The sequence below is a fragment of the Vigna umbellata genome, chromosome 8 (assembly GCF_029865625.1).
Source record: "Vigna umbellata cultivar VRB3 chromosome 8, Vumbellata_1.0, whole genome shotgun sequence".
NCBI classification, from domain to species: domain Eukaryota; kingdom Viridiplantae; phylum Streptophyta; class Magnoliopsida; order Fabales; family Fabaceae; genus Vigna; species Vigna umbellata.
The window spans coordinates 39,504,456-39,523,034 of NC_142172.1; the positions used below are offsets into that span (position 1 = coordinate 39,504,456).

At 34.2% G+C, this 18,579-nt stretch overlaps 3 protein-coding genes and 1 long non-coding RNA gene across 9 annotated transcripts; 1 reads left to right on the top strand and 3 right to left on the bottom strand.

The window, feature by feature from the left end:
* Positions 1 to 205: 205 nt before the first annotated feature.
* On the top strand, positions 206 to 4,831 carry LOC124826003 (E3 ubiquitin-protein ligase WAV3-like). Its single transcript, XM_047298762.2, has 2 exons — positions 206 to 870; positions 2,436 to 4,831. The coding sequence occupies exons 1-2, from the start codon at positions 640 to 642 to the stop codon at positions 4,392 to 4,394; spliced, it is 2,190 nt and encodes a 729-aa protein (XP_047154718.1). The 5' UTR covers positions 206 to 639; the 3' UTR covers positions 4,395 to 4,831.
* Positions 4,832 to 8,402: 3,571 nt separating this feature from the next.
* On the bottom strand, positions 8,403 to 10,106 carry LOC124826004 (cytochrome C oxidase assembly protein). 6 transcript variants are annotated; one of them, XM_088096101.1, is made up of 5 exons: positions 9,981 to 10,077; positions 9,692 to 9,782; positions 9,366 to 9,569; positions 8,926 to 9,052; positions 8,403 to 8,849 (listed from the first exon to the last, which is right to left on the bottom strand). In XM_088096101.1, the coding sequence occupies exons 3-5, from the start codon at positions 9,524 to 9,526 to the stop codon at positions 8,772 to 8,774; spliced, it is 366 nt and encodes a 121-aa protein (XP_087952227.1). In that variant the 5' UTR covers positions 9,527 to 9,569; positions 9,692 to 9,782; positions 9,981 to 10,077; the 3' UTR covers positions 8,403 to 8,771. The 6 variants fall into 6 exon arrangements, with proteins under 6 accessions (XP_087952227.1, XP_047154724.1, XP_087952225.1 ...); XM_047298768.2 differs by lacking the exon at positions 9,692 to 9,782 and having other exon boundaries at positions 9,981 to 10,106; XM_088096099.1 differs by having other exon boundaries at positions 9,366 to 9,782; positions 9,981 to 10,076.
* Positions 10,107 to 11,163: 1,057 nt separating this feature from the next.
* LOC148194662 (BTB/POZ domain-containing protein At5g03250-like) lies at positions 11,164 to 14,059 on the bottom strand. The gene is made up of 4 exons (XM_088097512.1): positions 13,933 to 14,059; positions 13,326 to 13,395; positions 11,921 to 13,135; positions 11,164 to 11,831 (listed from the first exon to the last, which is right to left on the bottom strand). The coding sequence occupies exons 1-4, from the start codon at positions 13,989 to 13,991 to the stop codon at positions 11,322 to 11,324; spliced, it is 1,854 nt and encodes a 617-aa protein (XP_087953638.1). The 5' UTR covers positions 13,992 to 14,059; the 3' UTR covers positions 11,164 to 11,321.
* A 3,495-nt stretch (positions 14,060 to 17,554) lies between these two features.
* LOC148194663 (uncharacterized) lies at positions 17,555 to 18,045 on the bottom strand. The gene is made up of 2 exons (XR_015781318.1): positions 17,927 to 18,045; positions 17,555 to 17,751 (listed from the first exon to the last, which is right to left on the bottom strand). It is a non-coding gene; the product is annotated as an uncharacterized LOC148194663 (long non-coding RNA).
* Positions 18,046 to 18,579: the final 534 nt, after the last annotated feature.

The window sequence follows — 18,579 nt, forward strand, 5'->3', positions numbered from 1 at the left end:
AAGAGCAATAAAAGAAGAAAGAGATGAACATGATGACATGATATGATCTGATGGTAGTAAAGAGGAGATAATAAAGCAAAGCAAGTAGTAGAGCAACCAACTTTTCCCATTCAACCAAAACGTGCTTTCTAAATTTTTTATATATAATAATAATAATAATTTGTTTGAAAATGATTTCATTTGATGGCTTTTACCCTGTCTTTAATCTTTTGGGTAAAGGAGCCTAAAAAACAGGTCAAAATACTCCTCACTCACACACACACACACTCATCTCCAGCACACCCAGTCCATGGCCGCCAACAAAAACAACGTCAACAACAAACAACAACAACCAACGTAACATCCTCAATATTAACAACGACCAAACCAAACCAAGCACTTCCTTCTCAAACCATGCCAGTGCTACATTATATTGCTTGCTAGTACCTCCTGCCATCCCTCTCTTCCAACGCATATATTTATTCATTCAGTGGCCTCGGTTTTCGTGCTCCCTTCCTACTTTTCATAAAACCCCATTTCTTCTCTCTCTGCAAAGCTCGAAGCTTTTCACCATTTGAGATCTGGGATTTCCGGGCTGGAGCTTTTTCCTTTCTGGGTTGCAGCATTTTCGCCGTCAGAGAGATCCCAACGTCTCCTACCATGGCAAGCAAGTGGAAGAAAGCCAAGGTCGCGCTTGGTCTCAACCTCTGCATGTTCGTCCCCAGAACGTTAGACGACGATTCGCCGCCCCACACGGTGGTTTCCGAGCGCCTCTCCGACGCCGCCCTACTATCTCCGGCCAGCTGGAACACCAGCTCTTCCCGCCCCACCACGCCGCTTTCCTCTTTTCACGGCTTGAAACTTTCCAAAAGTAGCAGCAAATCCTCCAAGGTCTGGGTTTCATTCATTTCCAACTACTTACTCTCTCTCTCTCTCTCTCTCTCTCTCTCTCTCTCTCTCTCTTTCTCTTCCTGTGTGTATGTTTGTGTTTTTCATTTAAATATTTTGACAAGTTCTATTTTGGTCTGGTTGATTGTGAAAGTTTAGATGGACTAGAAATGAATTTGCGCAAAATAAGAAATTTTTGAACCGTGTTCAAAATAAGAAATGAATCCGGGTTAAACTTTGTTAACATAAAAGGAAATTAAATGTCTTTAAGGGTGTTTGGATGTTTTTGTCAGGGAAGTAACGATTTGTTATTACCGGGTTTTGTTGTTTTAATGTACTGCTTAAGCTGTTCATGAGAATGAAGTGGCATCTTTTTGGTGTCTGAGAATATCGGTCTTCTGTAACATGGTTCCAGATATAAGGTTGGTGTGTGATTTAATTGTGAAGTTCATTTGAATTCGTTTGGTAGTATCGCGTAATGAGTTTGAACGATTTCTTGAATTGCACGTGGTGTTGTAATTAAGGACTGATATTCAGGGCGGTATTACCATCTTTTCGGGACCAAAATGCCTTCATAGTTGTTGAGTTCCTTGTGTTGATTTGGTTTCTTTAGCTTACTTCTACCGTACTGCAACTTGGGCTTAGAGCTGTAATTTATTGACTTGTACCAAAGTGTATACAAGGGACAAGTGATTTAGAAGTTTTGTATCAACAGTTGTACTTTTTATGTGCCTTGAGCTGATATTACTGTTTGCTGCATGCTTCAATGCCCCTTTTATGGATAAGATTTTTCCTTCTTTTCCTTTCTATTGGCCAAGAAATTTTTTTCTTCTAAAAGCAATCCTTATACGATGTATTGGTTGGCTTATTCATCTAGTCAAGTCATAGTAGCAGTTTTTGATGACTGGTAGACCTGATTTGCTGAATAATCAATTTTTTGATTGCATACTTTTGGGCCGGTACAAATGCTGTTTAGTCCCTTTCTGTAGCATTCATGTGTGCCTGACCGACTAGACAAGGTGATTAGGTTTTTCACCACCCCTCTAAATCTCTGTAATTGAAAAGCCTTTTGCTTATTGGGGATCTTATGAATGATAGCTAAGCCTTATTTTGGCAACATGCTAGATATGAAAAGGAAATATCATAATGGCAAAGGGGTGTTTTAAGTCAATGTATCATAGCATTTGCCCTCTGTCGTTTTCGGAGTTGTTTGTTTCAACAGTATTTTATTAAGTAACTTGGTAATATTCAAACACTACATATCTTCGACTATAGAAGATTATTTCCCACTGTGCATATTATATGTTGAATTAAATAGCTAAAATACTTAAGGTTGGAAAATGAAATTGCAGAGGATTTTTTCTTTCTTAACTTCCGTATATCAAATATGAGTACTGGAATTAAAATATTACTGTCTTTTCTTATTTGTTTGACTTTTTCCTTTATTAGAACTAGAACTGATTTTTGATACAGGTACTGTCTTTATTTGCATGAAGCCTTTAAAGTCTGTGAAATAGTTTTCATAATATTATATATGTTCTTACTAGCTTTTATTTTCAAATATTCAGCAAACCTGCTCAATATGCTTAACCAAAATGAAGCAAGGATCCGGCCATGCTATATTCACTGCAGAATGTTCACATTCCTTCCATTTCCACTGCATTGCTTCAAATGTGAAACATGGAAACCAAATATGTCCGGTGTGTAGAGCAAAGTGGAAGGAAATACCCTTATCGGGTCCCAGTTTGGATCCTATCCCTGGCAGAGTTTCACCAAGTCCCATCAATTGGCCCCAAAATGATGCTTTGATGGCAGTGGTCCACCGTCTACCCCTACCTCATCCTCACCGAGATTTAAATAGGAGGCATGTTGTGCCACTTTATCAGGCTTCTGAGCCAGGCATATTTGACGATGATGAATCCTTGAATCATCAAAATGTGTTTTCTGAGCGAAGTCCTTGCATTGAGAATACTGAAGATACTGAGGCTGCTAGAGCTATAGAGATTAAAACATTCCCAGAAGTATCTGCTGCTCCGGGATCCAAAACTCATTCTAACTTCACAGTTTTGGTTCATCTCAAAGCTGCTGCTTCCGCAGACACAGCTGCAGTTAAAAGACAAAACCTTAGCAGAAACCAGGCAAACTTGGCACAGATTTCACAGACTCCACGTGCCCCTGTCGACTTGGTCACAGTGCTTGATGTGAGTGGTAGCATGGCTGGAACTAAGCTTGCACTGCTCAAAAGAGCAATGGGGTTTGTCATACAGAACCTAGGCTCTAATGACCGGCTCTCTGTTATTGCCTTTTCTTCCACAGCTCGTCGCCTTTTTCCTTTGTGCAGAATGACCGATTCTGGGCGACAGCAGGCACTGCAAGCTGTTAATTCTTTGGTTGCAAATGGTGGTACCAATATTGCAGAAGGGCTGAGAAAAGGTGCCAAGATAATGGAAGATCGAAAGGAAAAGAATCCAGTTGCCAGTATTATCCTGCTGTCCGATGGTCAAGATAATTACACTGTCAATGGCTCTGGAACTAACCAGCCTCAACCAAATTACCAGTTTCTTCTGCCCACTTCTATCAGTGGTGATGATAGTTCAGGATTTCAAATTCCTGTGCATGCTTTTGGATTTGGTGCAGACCACGATGCTTCACTGATGCACTCCATTTCAGAGATTTCTGGTGGCACGTTTTCTTTCATCGAGACTGAAGCCGTGCTACAGGATGCGTTTGCACAATGTATTGGAGGACTTCTGAGCGTAGTTGTTCAGGAGCTTCAAGTGGGAATTGAGTGTATACACCCAAATCTCAGTCTCGTCTCACTAAAAGCAGGAAGTTACCCAACCCGTGTGGTGGCGGATGGACGCAAAGGATTGATTGAAGTCGGAGACCTGTATGCCGATGAAGAGAGAGATTTTCTAGTGTCAGTTAATGTCCCTGCTGCATCTGGCAATGAAACATCATTGATAAAGGTGAAATGTGTATACAAGGATCCCTTAACTCAGGAAACAGCAACAATAGAAAGTGAGGAAGTTAAGATTAAGCGGACAGAAATGTCTGGGCAGGTAGTAATGTCACTTGAAGTGGACAGACAGCGCAACAGGCTCCAAGCAGCGGAGACAATGGCCCAGGCTCGTGTTGCAGCTGAACGGGGGGACCTGAGTGGAGCAATATTAATTCTTGAAAACTTTAGAAAGATGCTGTCGGAGACTGTTTCGGCAAAATCCAACGACCGCCTATGTGTTGCATTAGATGCTGAGCTTAAGGAAATGCAAGAGCGGATGGCGAGTAGACATGTGTATGAAGCATCTGGGAGAGCATATATACTTTCTGGATTGAGTTCACATTCATGGCAAAGAGCAACAGCAAGAGGTGATTCCACTGATAGGTCGAGTCTTGTTCAGGCATATCAGACACCATCAATGGCCGAGATGCTTACTCGATCTCAGGCCACGTTACTAGGTAGTCCATCAGGGCAGAGGCTTCTCCAGCCACTGTTGTCAGTCAGATCACAACCAAGGCCACGGTGATCCAACTGGGATTTTGGGAAACCATCTTCAAATTAAGCCCTTCCACTGATTTTGCCATTTTGGCTTATGAAATATGTGGGAGAGGGTGGTAGTACACGGGAGTCATGAACAGAAGATTTCTTTGAGCTGTGATTTTGTTGTTTAATATATGTAAAAATGAATAAAATATTGAGGAAAGGGTGGAGGGTTACTTAAAACCAATGGAGAAAAGGGCAGTAGACAGGAATTTACTACACTATGTTTCTTCTATTTTGGGGGTTAAAAGGTTTTCTTTTGGCTTCACTTTTCTTTCCTCTAATTATGTCGTTTTTTTGGGGTGGTGTACATACAGAAGAATGCCTTTTTTTTTTCTGGGACACCTGGGTATAAAGCTTGTAGCTGTGCAAATGGTTGGGATGATCTCATCAGTATAATATATGTTTTCAATTCTTTCTCAACTTGTTCTTTTCAGTAATTTGTCTGTTACATATCTCCATCTCTGTAGGAAAGAATGCCACAGTTTGCCAAAGTAAACGTTCGTGAATTCGAAGGTTTTCTAGTTTCTATAGGATGAAGTTAAATTTTAAGATTTTATTAATAATTTTGTTTTAAATATTATTTTATTAGTTTTTGAGTTAGTAATATTTAATTTGATTTTGACAGAGATAAAATAAAAATAATTTTTGATTTAGTTAAGTATAATATTATTTTATGATAAATTAAACATATTTTACTTTTAAAGTAGTTGATATTTCACTGGATTTTATTTTTATTTTCGTAATATTATAAATGTCATGCCCTTGAATTATTAATTAATAGTAAATTTAATTTTAGAAAAATATTTAAGTGTTTAAGATGAGTTTTTCTCAACACTACCAAACTCTGACTTGCCAGATTAATGGTAGTTGGGCAATGGTTGAATGCACCCAAACTTTGCATAATAATACAACTCGTCCACCTGTTGAGTTTTATGCGGAGTTTGTACTAGCACGTTCAAAACTCAATCAGTTTAATGATCCGACTTAAATTGTTTCAAAATTTAGTGTACTACTTATTAAAGGTTGTCCTAGTTCATACATTTACATGTATTTTTAATTTTTAATTTTTAATTTTTAATTTTAAGTAGTAGATTTTAATTCTAATTTAATTTTTTATATTAAAATATATAAATTTTGTACAATAAATATTGTTAGAATAAGTTCTAATACGTACCAAATAACATGTTAAAAAATAATTTTAAGTTTAATTAAATCTCTCAAAAATAAATTGTAAAGGAGATTGTCCTAGGATATCCAATAGTATGCTTCTGTTCTTAAAATTGTTTTTAAGTCTACCCATGTTACCCTTCTTAGTAAAAGTTGTTGGAAGCCTCACATCGATTAGAGATAACACCTATTCATAATATGTAAGTGGGTGTAAACCTCACTTTACAAACTGGTTTTGTGAGATTGAGTTAGACTTAAAATTCACTTTTTAACATAGTATCACAGTCAAGTTAGAGTCTATCTTAGCTATATTTGTTGTTTGTTGGACATATTGTTTTATCCGCTATCGAATCGTTATCGGACCACCTATTAATGTCTAGTCTCAGGCTTGAGATGTATTTATATCGGCGTGAAATGTGTGTGTGTTAGAAGTCCCACATTGACTAAAGATAAGACCAATTATAATATATATATATATATATATATATATATATATATATATATACATACATGGGTGCAAACCTCACCTTACAAACCGATTTTGTGAGATTGAGTTAGACTTAAAGTTCTGTTCTTAACACAAAATTATTAGCTTCATTTCACAATTGTAGTCCTTTTAGAGTTATTCTTCCTTTCAAAAATTATTGTTCTGTTAAAAATAAGGACTATATCAGTTGTTTTTCGGGTCATTTCCTTTATCTAGTAGTTGTGTCGACGATTAATTCAAATTAACTCAACTAAGTGAGATAAGATGTAGAGTGTTTTGAATAAAGTTTGCAATAAATGAATTCGTATTATTTTTTTGGTAATAAATAACTTTAGGTCATTTGTTTATATAAGACTGTTTAAAGTTTAATAACTTTTTTAATAAAATTTATTATTGGAACAGATGGCACGATGTAACGTTGTTTGGATAAGTAGTTTTAATTACATGAGCATTATTATTTAAGAAAAAAAATATGTTTTGAATGATAGTAATTACTAAAAGAATGTGTTAGTGGTAACTCTTACAAAATTAAGTTAAACATCCAGTTTAACAATTGTAGTATGAGAGAGAAATTTTATGTGATAGGTGCACAAAATTAAGATAAATAATTTATTTAAGCAGTCCCATATAGACACTCTAAATATAATGTACAATGCTATTATGTACACTAACTGAAACATAAATAACTGATTTATTTATAAACACTAACAGGAAAAAAATGAGAAACACCAAAAAATTAAACATCTAGTCATTAGTTGTATTAAGTCATTGGAATTTTTTTACTTTCGATATTTTTATTTTTATACTAAAAAAAGGCAATAATTTATGACTGCTCTTGTTAAAAGCATATAGTTCGCTGGCAAGCAGTATTTTGAGATGAGTAACATTATTAGCAGAAAAACTGTATAACTAAATTTGCACACCTTTTCTCTTTATCTTTATGACATCACTTATCTCACATTTTTTTTTTCTCATCTTCCTATTTATCTAGTTTGTGTACACACTGTTGAATCATTTTCTAAAATATGTTAAAAAAACTACGCTTTTGGGATTAGAAAATTGTTACTCCATCGCCTTAGGAGCAGTGGTATGATGTCTGAAGTGGTCCAACAGAATTTTGTTTTTTTCTTACACAGCACTCTAGGTTGTTTGCATATAGGGAGAAACCATGCAAGTCACATGTGACTAATGTATTGCACTGATAAAAGTCACGTGCAAGCAGGTCTGAAACGACAAATCCAGTGAACCCATCTCTGCCATACATGGACATGTTTATAATTAGTTGTAGTGTGGTTCATCATTCTATTCTAGTTATTTGTGATCCCGTTCTATTTTAGCATTTTGTTTTTCGCCATGTGTTTAGATGATGGACTATGGCTCATCATGTAGACTAACCTTTTAACTACACAGGTTGCAGACAGACTAAATTTAGTCTCAAACCAAATATTAAAACCAGAGTTTAATAGTATGTCCAAAAGCCAAAATATAGGTATTTGGATTGGGCATTAACGATCCCACCAAAACCTTTTTATTTATAGATTTCGCAAATTGAATATACCAGAGAACTATCCACTAAAAGACCAACAATAAACTTGCACAAAGAAGGCAAGTTCTAGTTGCCTTGGTCTATTGCAACAAGAGTCATTACTTGTCAGGGATCACGATTTCATGATTAGAATTTGGTAGCTGGTTTCATGGAAATTCTGTCAAATCATTACCAAAACTTTTGCAGAATTTTGGGGAATGGAAAATTCTGAACTAGTCTCTTGAAGAATTTAGCAGAATCCAAATAATTTATTGTTGCATAAAATACACTTTGATCATAACTTTCACCAAGAAGCTTATTTCGTTTCCTTTTGAGACCCACTTATCGTGGTGTATAGATATTTTCGCCCTTGGCCTCAAAGTTGTGGATCTCAACAATATCAAAGATATATAGTGGGGATTCTTTTTCTAGATCATTGTACATATATTAGCGACTTTGGAAGGTGACAGTGTTCTAAATTGTATTTGCAGTTATTTGGTGATAGTTAATGCAGTAGAAAATTGTTCATCAAAGACGTAATTGCAGTCATCATGCAATTCCTGGGAGTAAAAAGTTTAATGTTGCGGAGGCAGTTGGGGTTTTAAATTGTAGTTTAAACAATAGGTGGAATATTGTACTTTGCTTGCAAACAAGTAACCACGTCCTTACAAAGTAATTTCAGAAATGTATTAATCTTTTTTGTAGCCTATAGATATAAACTTTCGGTACAGGTCAGTAAATCCGCTTACCATTTCGAATAATTCTAGGAGCAATTTTACTTGATAACACTGAAAATGAACCACGGTGCTGAGTTTTGTGACGGCTAAAGTGGCTCCATTAGGATTATCGTTATAACATCCAATGTGCATCACTGCAAGATAGGTAAAAACGACAAACTAAAACATGACAAGAAACATTTACACTTTTTCACCCTTAGAGCCAAGCGAGTACCTTTATCTATTCCCAGCACCGTACTTAAAAATCCTTGGTACACAAATTTCAAAATTTTATCTCAACTTCAACTCCCATAATGTCGTAAGCAAAAGTCAAAACACTAAAGATGAAGGGCCATACCAACTTCACTAGCAAGATGGAATTAGCTTTTGACTCCATAAAAGTTTATTTCCAGAACGGTACATGAGAAATTCTGACAAAAGTTGTTTCCAATCCGCAACTCTACACTAGTCTTGATTGCCTTCATTTGGTTTAGGAATTTTCTTGTATTCATAGCTGTTAATGTCCACCTTTTGTTGCAAAGCCTATGCAGCAACAAATAGAAATTAAATTATGGACAATCTAGACGACGCTGTATTGTTAATGAAGAGGAAAACAGACCTTTAGCTCATCGTCCAAGGAAATCTGTTTTGGATTGTACGCATGCACTGGTCCTGTCCTAGACAATGCTTTTCTTGTTTCAATTATTTCCCACTCTTGATCATCTTTCACCCTTGCAATATCCTTGCTGGGCAGACACAGTTGCATTATATTTTAGAATGAGGACGAAGTAAAATAGAATGAGCAATGAAAAAAGAAGGGTTGGGTAAACACAAGAAGTTAAATTTTTATACACTGTCTCTACAAGAAATTTACATTGTCAAATAATAAGAAAATGTGGTAAACGTAAATTTAAAGATAGTTGTTGTGTAAACAAAAATATGTTCGTGTGCGTGTGATTGAATGACAGTGAAAAATATAACGAACAGATTAATAATTCTAAAGCCAAAACACGTCAACTATTTTGTCTCAAACACAAAGCTTATTGGGCAGTAACTAACCTGCCTTGCAAGAGTTGGGCAAGGCCTATTGAGCCGAGGACAGTGAGAGAGATCATAGGAAGGCCGTATCTCAAAAATGGGCTTCTCCTTCCCCATCTTTTGAATGCTTTGTCAGTTGTGGCAGTTCCTTTTGCTGCCCCCTCACTCTGGACCGTAGTCATTATTATTGGTCACAGAATTCAAATGTTGGCCTGAAATCTCAGCCTAGTGACATGACGAGTGAAAAGAAAACTCAACCGATTACCAATTCATTCATGCCACTAGATTTGGCATTCTATCAAACATGTAATGTTCAAGCCACACAGAGTCGCAATAAGAAAACATACACGCAAACTCCAGCCACACACACAAGCCTCGATGCGACTACAAACTGAAGAAGGCTTCTTTCACGCCAACCATATGCGGTTGTTAACTAACCTTAGGGTTCAGAAGATTGGGGCATTCAGTTTTGGGAATGAAAAATGTAATTTTTTTTATTAATTGTTTGGAAACGATTTGATCTGGACAGAAAGGGAATGAATTGAAATGATTGGTTGGATAGTGTAGGGAGTGATTTAATTGTGGGAAGCAGAAGGGTAAGATAAGAAGAGGAACATTCAGAACAATAAAACTTACCTCTTCACAACACAAGTCCTTCTCAAACACCAAAGATTTTCGCTTCTTTATTTTTTCTCTGTAATTTTGTTCCGAAGAAACAACTTTAAATGGTAGTGTTCTGTTTTCTAAATAATCCGCTCCTATATGCCAATATCTAATGAAAACTTAGTCTAAATTTATATTCCAAAAATATTATTGAAACTTATGCCTAATAGTTTCTGAAATAAATTTAGATTTTATTTTTTTTTAACCCGGTGTTCGGATTAGATTTCAACTCTTCTTGATTTGCTTTTAATTTTAATCCTTTTAAAAAATGTATATTTTTTCCAAATATATATACACTAATAATATAATTCTATTTCTTAAATAATATCTTATATAAAACAACATTTCTTTCGATACATTCAATAGTTCTCATTAGATATTGGGAGATAGGAGGGGATTATTTAGCTCTTTGAGGTGTCAATATTTTATAAAATCATTAAGACAAGTAAACATATGATATGTATTAAGGTTGTATTATAATAAAATATTTAATTATATAAATATAAAAGGTACGTATTAAAAACAAAACAAAAGTATTGCGTCGTAATAAATGAACAAAATATACAAATATATTTATAAAACAAATCATTATTCTGATTATCATGATTTTGCAAACATATAATTCTTATGCAGAAAACCTCACAGTGGTTAAATGTGTCTCTTTTTTAAATTCTACATTACAACTCCCACATGATAACAACCTGGATAACCATGTCTGGACACTTGTTCAAATGTTTTGTTTCTTACGCTAGTCAAGCAACATATAGCCAACATTCTTTCTCAACATATTGTTCAAAGTTTTCTACTTCCAACTTTCGATAAAATAAAAATCACTAATAGTAAACTGACCAATGTCTTTATAAGATTAGTTAGATAAAGGTTGAAAAACGTTTAAGAACGGCTAACATGAGGGTTTTTGCAAGTTGTAAGTAAAGTACTAACAAATAGTAGATGGAAGTATGGGAGAATTTCAGGATTGTTTCAACTAAACTATTTTACTGATGTAGTCTCTCCTTCATTGTGCAATGAACTACTCTTAAAACTTGAATGTTCAAAGATACTTCTTTGAATTTGGAGAAAGTGATCGTGAATGGAAGAACATAGATATATATAGAAAAGCTTCTTCAGTTTTCCAACTAAACATAAACGAAGGTATGGCAATAGCCATTTATGCTGACTAGAATGGCCTTGCCAAAAGAGAAACTGTTTCCAAGTTCTAATGTCTAAGTAGAATAAGGGAAGCAACTAGATGATCTTAAAACTTCAAAGAGAAAAAGGAAAAGCATTGCAAATTGTTTTTCAACTTCAAGTCTTTCATTTCACTTCCATGGCCTTTTCTTCCATCTGGGCTGTAGTTGCTGGTGATATTTTGGACTTCCGGCATGGCTTGGAGACATTGGCATTAGAGGGTTTAGGCACAAGCTTCCAACCCAATTTCCTAAGGAGCACGTTCCAACCTCCCTTTGACTTCATCATTTTTTCCAAATCTTGCTTCATGCTCAAGTACTCCTTCTCAAGTTCAGCCACTCTCTCTTTCATGTTATCAAAAGCCACAACCGGGTTGTGTGGAATGCTGCCATCATTTCTTATCAGAGGCAGATTTGCATTCAGGTTTTGTGAGTTCTCAACATTGTCAGAAGCAAAGAACCAGCCAGCAACAGATGTGCGCAGCTTCAGTTGTTCAAAGAACAAGACTTGGACTACTACACGAAGTGGTAACCTCTCATTTTGAGCTGCATGTGTGCTGGCTTCCAATGACAGCTTCTGGCAATTCATGAGCCTGCAGATTTGTTCCTTCTCCGAGTCTGTCAGCCAATGATGATTCTGAAATTTTGAGTCCGTTAGTATCCTTCATAGACCACATCACATTTTGCTACATTTAAGGAAGGAAAATTACAGATTTTATTTTGTACCTTGAGATATATATCAATGGCACGGTATAAACCGTCATCCAGGGTCCTGACATGATCAGGAATTACAGCAGCAAGTGATTGAAATTTTGGTAACTTCACATTTACATCAGGTGCAACTTCAGCTAAATAAGAATCTATCAGGTTAGCCACTTTTGCCATTGGGCTCAGAGGTTGAGAACTTGCAACTATTTGCCTTTCTTCCTCTATATCATTAGACGTAGTATCAATTAGGTCATGCTCTACAATCATGAAATGGTCAAGCATTCTTTGGACACAGTCAATGTCATGAACAGTCTCCATTGAGAATCCAATATTTGGAATCAAAAGATCTTCCAGATCTGCTTCATCTAATTGAGAACCAATCCTTTTCTCCAAGCTTGAACAGCAAGATGAACTAGCGTATAAGGCCATTGCTGTCCGCAGACACCCCAATAAAAACTTGGTTGGTGCTATGCCCTTTTCATTTGGCAGCAACTCCACTATTTCCTCAATAAGATTCCTCTGATCTGCTTCAGAAGGGGTAGAAAGAGATGACTTAAGAGAAGACGAGTTTCCACTCTGTGAGCTTGTTTGACTTCCCAATAAGGGGATGTGCTTTTTTGCATAGTAAACAAGGGATCCAGCAATTCTATTAGGTTTAATGTTTCGTGCACTAGCACCTCGTATGAACCTTTTATACAATGGCAAACTAAGAGAAGATACATCATCAAACCACCAATCTTCACCTGATGCCTTTGGAGTTAGGCTTATTCCATTCCACACTTCTGCATCCTCTGGACTCTGAGCAACACTTGGACCCGATGAGACAGGCAAATTAACCAAACTTTGATCTGCTACTTTCAGCACCAAAGAGTTTATACTACGTGAAGCGATGTGAAGCTCTTCAGCCATAGGTAAAACCTCCTCGCATGTTTTAAGAGCAACCAGAGTGTCTGTCCAGTAACCAAACACATGATTAAGGAATTTTTCTGTTTGCATGATGAGGTTCCCCTCTCCATAGTTCTCACTCATTTGGAGGTACTCTGCTGCACACCTGAGACCAACAACATTCGATGCAGTCAACTCCATTTTGACACCATAACAAAACTTAGCAACATGCAAAAAGGCCTTGGCTCCTCCAGGTAGACCATGCAGTTCCAAAACAGACTTATCAGGTTCGCATGGTACTTCTCTCATCAAACTTTCTAGCTCTCTGCTTCTTGATATCAGTGGAAACTGCTAACGCGGCAAGAAACGGATTAATCATGCAATGTGACTGGTAACGACAACAAACAAATGTATATAGTTTGAAGCATAACAGATGCTCCTATTGTTTTGTGATGCATTCAATGATATCTTAAAAACGCATGGTATGTATCTGGAGATATATTATTAGAAAGCAACAATAGAAAGTAAGAAAACACACCTTGTGGAGATGGAAAGATGTATCACCAATTTCAATGATGATATCACTTGGGAGTCCAGTTGAGCACAGCCTAGAAGAAGCCAACGAGGTTACTGATAATTGATAAACTATAACAAGATTTCACTGATAAAGAAAATGATGAATCATGTACAGAATATATAGACAGTGTTGATGTAACCGGGTTCAGAATTCGGCTTCAAATTTGTCGCTATAAACCAAAGAACAAGTAGGAATTTAATTGAAGTTATAATGTTCTCACATTGTGAATTCGATTTTGAACATCTGTTGGGAAAAATCACACAACAAATGGAATCATCCACGCATCCAAAAGATCTTAGATGAAACACACACAAAGGTTTATCATGTTGGTTATACAACTGATCTACTTTGTTTGAAACAGTGAAAACATATTCACTTCCATGCATGCATTCATCAGCCACCAATAGACAAGACAGAAACTTCCTCAGCATTAACCAAAACTAGTATTTCAAGCTTGTCAAAGGATGAAGGGAACATGCTATAACAGTGACACAACGTGAAGGGACAAAGATCGCTTATGAGATTATAGAGATGTAATTAAACAATAAGAAAGTGGAAAAGAACTGACCAACTTTGGCCATAGAGGTAAAACATTTCAGATTTGGATCCCAGCTTCATGCACGCCATTTGTGGCAAAATTGTGCAAAGAAAATTAAAAGCTACATGATATCTATTCTCCTTCTTCTCTTTGTTTCTGTTTTGGGTACTGAGATTTTTTCCACGTTTTTCTCTCACAGAAATAATTTTTTATGCAGTGTGTATACTGATTCCGGTTCTAAAGATGGAAATTTAGGAAGAAAAATAGGCTACAGCTGTTATGCTAATGTGTAATGAGAAGAGTGATTCTCTGTTGAAGCTGTTAGAATAATTTCGTTCTCGTAATAAAAATAAAACACTATATCTATTTGTTACCTACTTTAGGAAAACAAAGGAAAAATCATTTCAATTTGTTCGTTTTTCTTCTAATGACTGAATTATCTCTTTTGCTCGAATTTGTCAAGCAATCAATTTTAAGTTTATTTGAATCCTCTACATTTTTCAAGTATTATTTAACATGTACATAATATCTATTTAGGTGTGCAATTTTGGAAGGCGAGAAACATGGGAAAATGCACAATTGGTCTTATTTTTGGAAAAGCAGTTTATTTTGTATTAGTTTCTAAATTAATTTTTGTTTACACTTTATAGCACCAAACATAATATCCCATTGAGTCCTGATGAATCCTTGGAAAATATCATTTACATAATGAAAAATAATAACAATATAACGTTTCATATATGAATAAACACTATATTATTCAAACCAATAATAAAAAAAAAAGTCATGCATATTTAGCTAATACCTAACTCATTCATAAAATCATAATTTTATACACTCAAAATGTCCAACACAAATGGAACCTATCATTGTAAAAAGCAACAGAACACTACGTAGTGCATTATAATGGTACCAAACAATATCATGTAAATGTGTCGTTCAATTTGAGAGGATTTCTTTAATGTATGAATTTTGTGTTTTGTTACCTTTGATATTGTTTGGTCTATCAAGGAGGAGATTACCCTCTGGGTTACTCCAACACCAATAACATCGGAGTTCAATTATATAAGGAATCGATACCACTCTTTACCCAAAATCTTAAGACAGTAGATTAATGGATCTTTCATCTTTATAAGGTGCTCTATTTTCTCATTTCTATTCAATGTGAACTTAGACTCACACTTGGATTCCATACATATATGAGGATGCACAATTAACATTAATAAAGAGAGTTCACAAATATATTGTATGTTGATTTTAAACGACAACCACATACTAATGTACGATAATAGTATGTGAAAAAGAGAATAAAAAAAGTAAAAAAAATATTTATAGAGAATTTTTTTATTCATTTATTTTACAATCAAGTAATGATATTCGACTATATCTTTCAACACAAAAAACTTCTTAATCTAGAAAATTTATGATTAAGGTTACATAATAAATTTAGTTATATGAATGTGTTTGCTTTGGATTATAAAATTTTCATCTTTTGAGACTTACCTTGTTCTCGAGGTTCATTAAATAAGTGAAAGCTCTACGTAAAAAATGTTTTCTTTTTTTCTGAAAAATACAATGTGATGCTCATGTTATGAAATGACCATGACTTGACTCTAATATCATATTAAGAAGTAGATTTTAAGTTTAATTCAACCTCACAAAATCGGCTTATAAGATGAGATTTTCATCAACTTATATATTATAAATTGGTCTTATCTCTACTTAATACATGACTCCAAACAAAAGTGACTAATAAAAATATTGAAGGGGAAGCATTTACTTTATTACAAATGGATTATCTTAAGTTTCACTTCTTGATGTATTATTTTAAGAAAAATCTTTATTATATTGTTATCTTGATTTTGTACCGATAAAAAATAGAATATCAAAAAATAATATAAATTCAAGACAATGTTAGAAATTAAGAAGAAATATATGTTTCGAATTACGTGAAATAATAAAAAAATGGAAAAATATCACTTTTAATTTAACATTCTCTTTAATTTTGATTATATTTTTCTTGAATTATTACTCTTTCAAGATACTCCTTAAGAAACATATATAAAGATGGCTCGCTCAAACTAATCTAAGAAAATGATTCACCACACCATACTTGTATATGATTCAATAAGAATAAGCAAAAAATATATAGGAAGATATTACAAAGCCTACTTTGATATATGATTCACAAATTCTAACAAATATTAATCACTTATTATATTACTTAATTAAGATAACAATTCTCCAAAGTAACCTCAAATGTGAATAGGTTTTTTTATATAGTATTCAATTATTTGATTAATATCGTATAGATTTAAGACAAATAGGTATGACTTTCATTTCTATGGTTAACTCTTGTGGTAATATGTTAGAGTTCGACAATATCATTTGAACTACCGAAATGTTATTCTCAAAACTTCAGTGTGGTATTGAATTAATTGATACCAAATATTAATCATCACACTCTACTCTATTGCGAATATGTTTCCTTTGAATTATTCTCATACCTTCTACTGCTTCTCTAAATATTATTAAAAAGTTGACTTTTTGGCCCAATGTTTTCGATGATTTTCGAAATCACCAAGTGTGAATCATTTTGCACTTTATAAATAACTTGTAGTGTTTTTATCAAATAAAATAATTTGAGTTTTCGCTGAATCTGATTATTATAATTTTTTATTTTCTCAATTCAGTAACGTACCTAAAGTTTCTACCAACTCCTGATCTACTTTGATTTCACTGTATAATAATCTGTCAGCTTAATGTCGAATAAATATGATAGTAAAAACATTTACTTGGTTAAGGATAAGAAAATGTATAAAGTGAAAATATAAGTTTAGAGGTGACAACAAATGATTGTCCACTTGGTTAGAAAATTTATTCAGAAAAAAGGGGCTAAGAATAAATTAAAAGAGGGAACTAACTATAGGAATAAGAATGTGTTTTGGGATCCAAACCATGGTTCAGAAATACTAAGCATATAGTACTGTAAAAAATGTTATTCAAGTTCAATGATTTAACATTAAATTAATAATAAACTATCTATAGTCAACATATACTTAGAATCGTGCTCTTTCCCCTCGTTCGTTGGTTCTCCATTGTCGTGTTTATTTAAGTTTACAGCTCACTGCATTCTGCCAGTGAGCTGCACACCCTCAATGGATCAGACATTCTTATTATCTTCTGTTTTTTCTTGTAACATAGCACCTTCCAAAATTCTCATTTCACTATTCCTCTATTATTGTTACACCAAATCAAGCAATTTTTTCACATTTCAAACATACCACTTCGATCAAGAATTATGACAACGTACTCTCTATTTAGGTAATTATTTTCAATGTTAAAAATTCAAATTTTTTTACTGTCTAATAAAACATCCTAGTGGGTTACCTTAAAATTATTATCTATTTCAAAAGATGTATTTTATCTATAACAGTATTCGGCCAACTTGTCCTCAGTATTTGTAGTAAATTCAGTGACGCTGATTTGGTAATGATATTAATAATTGAGGGATTTCATTTGATACTGTGAAATGTTTGGTTACATTAAATATAACAATTAAAGTGATAATGGTTCCGTAATCCTAAATTAAGGACTGATTTGTGGGGTAGGCATTGTTTGGCCTGAAATCTCAGCCTAGTGACATGACGAGTGAAAAGAAAACTCAACCGATTACCAATTCATTCATGCCACTAGATTTGGCATTCTATCAAACATGTAATGTTCAAGCCACACAGAGTCGCAATAAGAAAACATACACGCAAACTCCAGCCACACACACAAGCCTCGATGCGACTACAAACTGAAGAAGGCTTCTTTCACGCCAACCATATGCGGTTGTTAACTAACCTTAGGGTTCAGAAGATTGGGGCATTCAGTTTTGGGAATGAAAAATGTAATTTTTTTTATTAATTGTTGGAAACGATTTGATCTGGACAGTGGTTGGATAGTGTAGGGAGTGATTTAATTGTGGGAAGCAGAAGGGTAAGATAAGAAGAGGAACATTCAGAACAATAAAACTTACCTCTTCACAACACAAGTCCTTCTCAAACACCAAAGATTTTCGCTTCTTTATTTTTTCTCTGTAATTTTGTTCCGAAGAAACAACTTTAAATGGTAGTGTTCTGTTTTCTAAATAATCCGCTCCTATATGCCAATATCTAATGAAAACTTAGTCTAAATTTATATTCCAAAAATATTACTGAAACTTTTGCCTAATAGTTTCTGAAACAAATTTAGATTTTATTTTTTTTTAACCCGGTGTTCGGATTAGATTTCAACTCTTCTTGATTTGCTTTTAATTTTAATCCTTTTAAAAAATGTATATTTTTTCCAAATATATATACACTAATAATATAATTCTATTTCTTAAATAATATTTTATATAAAACAACATTTCTTTCGATACATTCAATAGTTTTCATTAGATATTGGGAGATAGGAGGGGATTATTTAGCTCTTTGAGGTGTCAATATTTTATAAAATCATTAAGACAAGTAAACATATGATATATGAAGGTTGTATTATAATAAAATATTTAATTATATAAATATAAAAGGTACGTATTAAAAACAAAACAAAAGTATTGCGTTGTAATAAATGAACAAAATATACAAATATATTTATAAAACAAATCATTATTCTGATTATCATGATTTTGCAAACATATAATTCTTA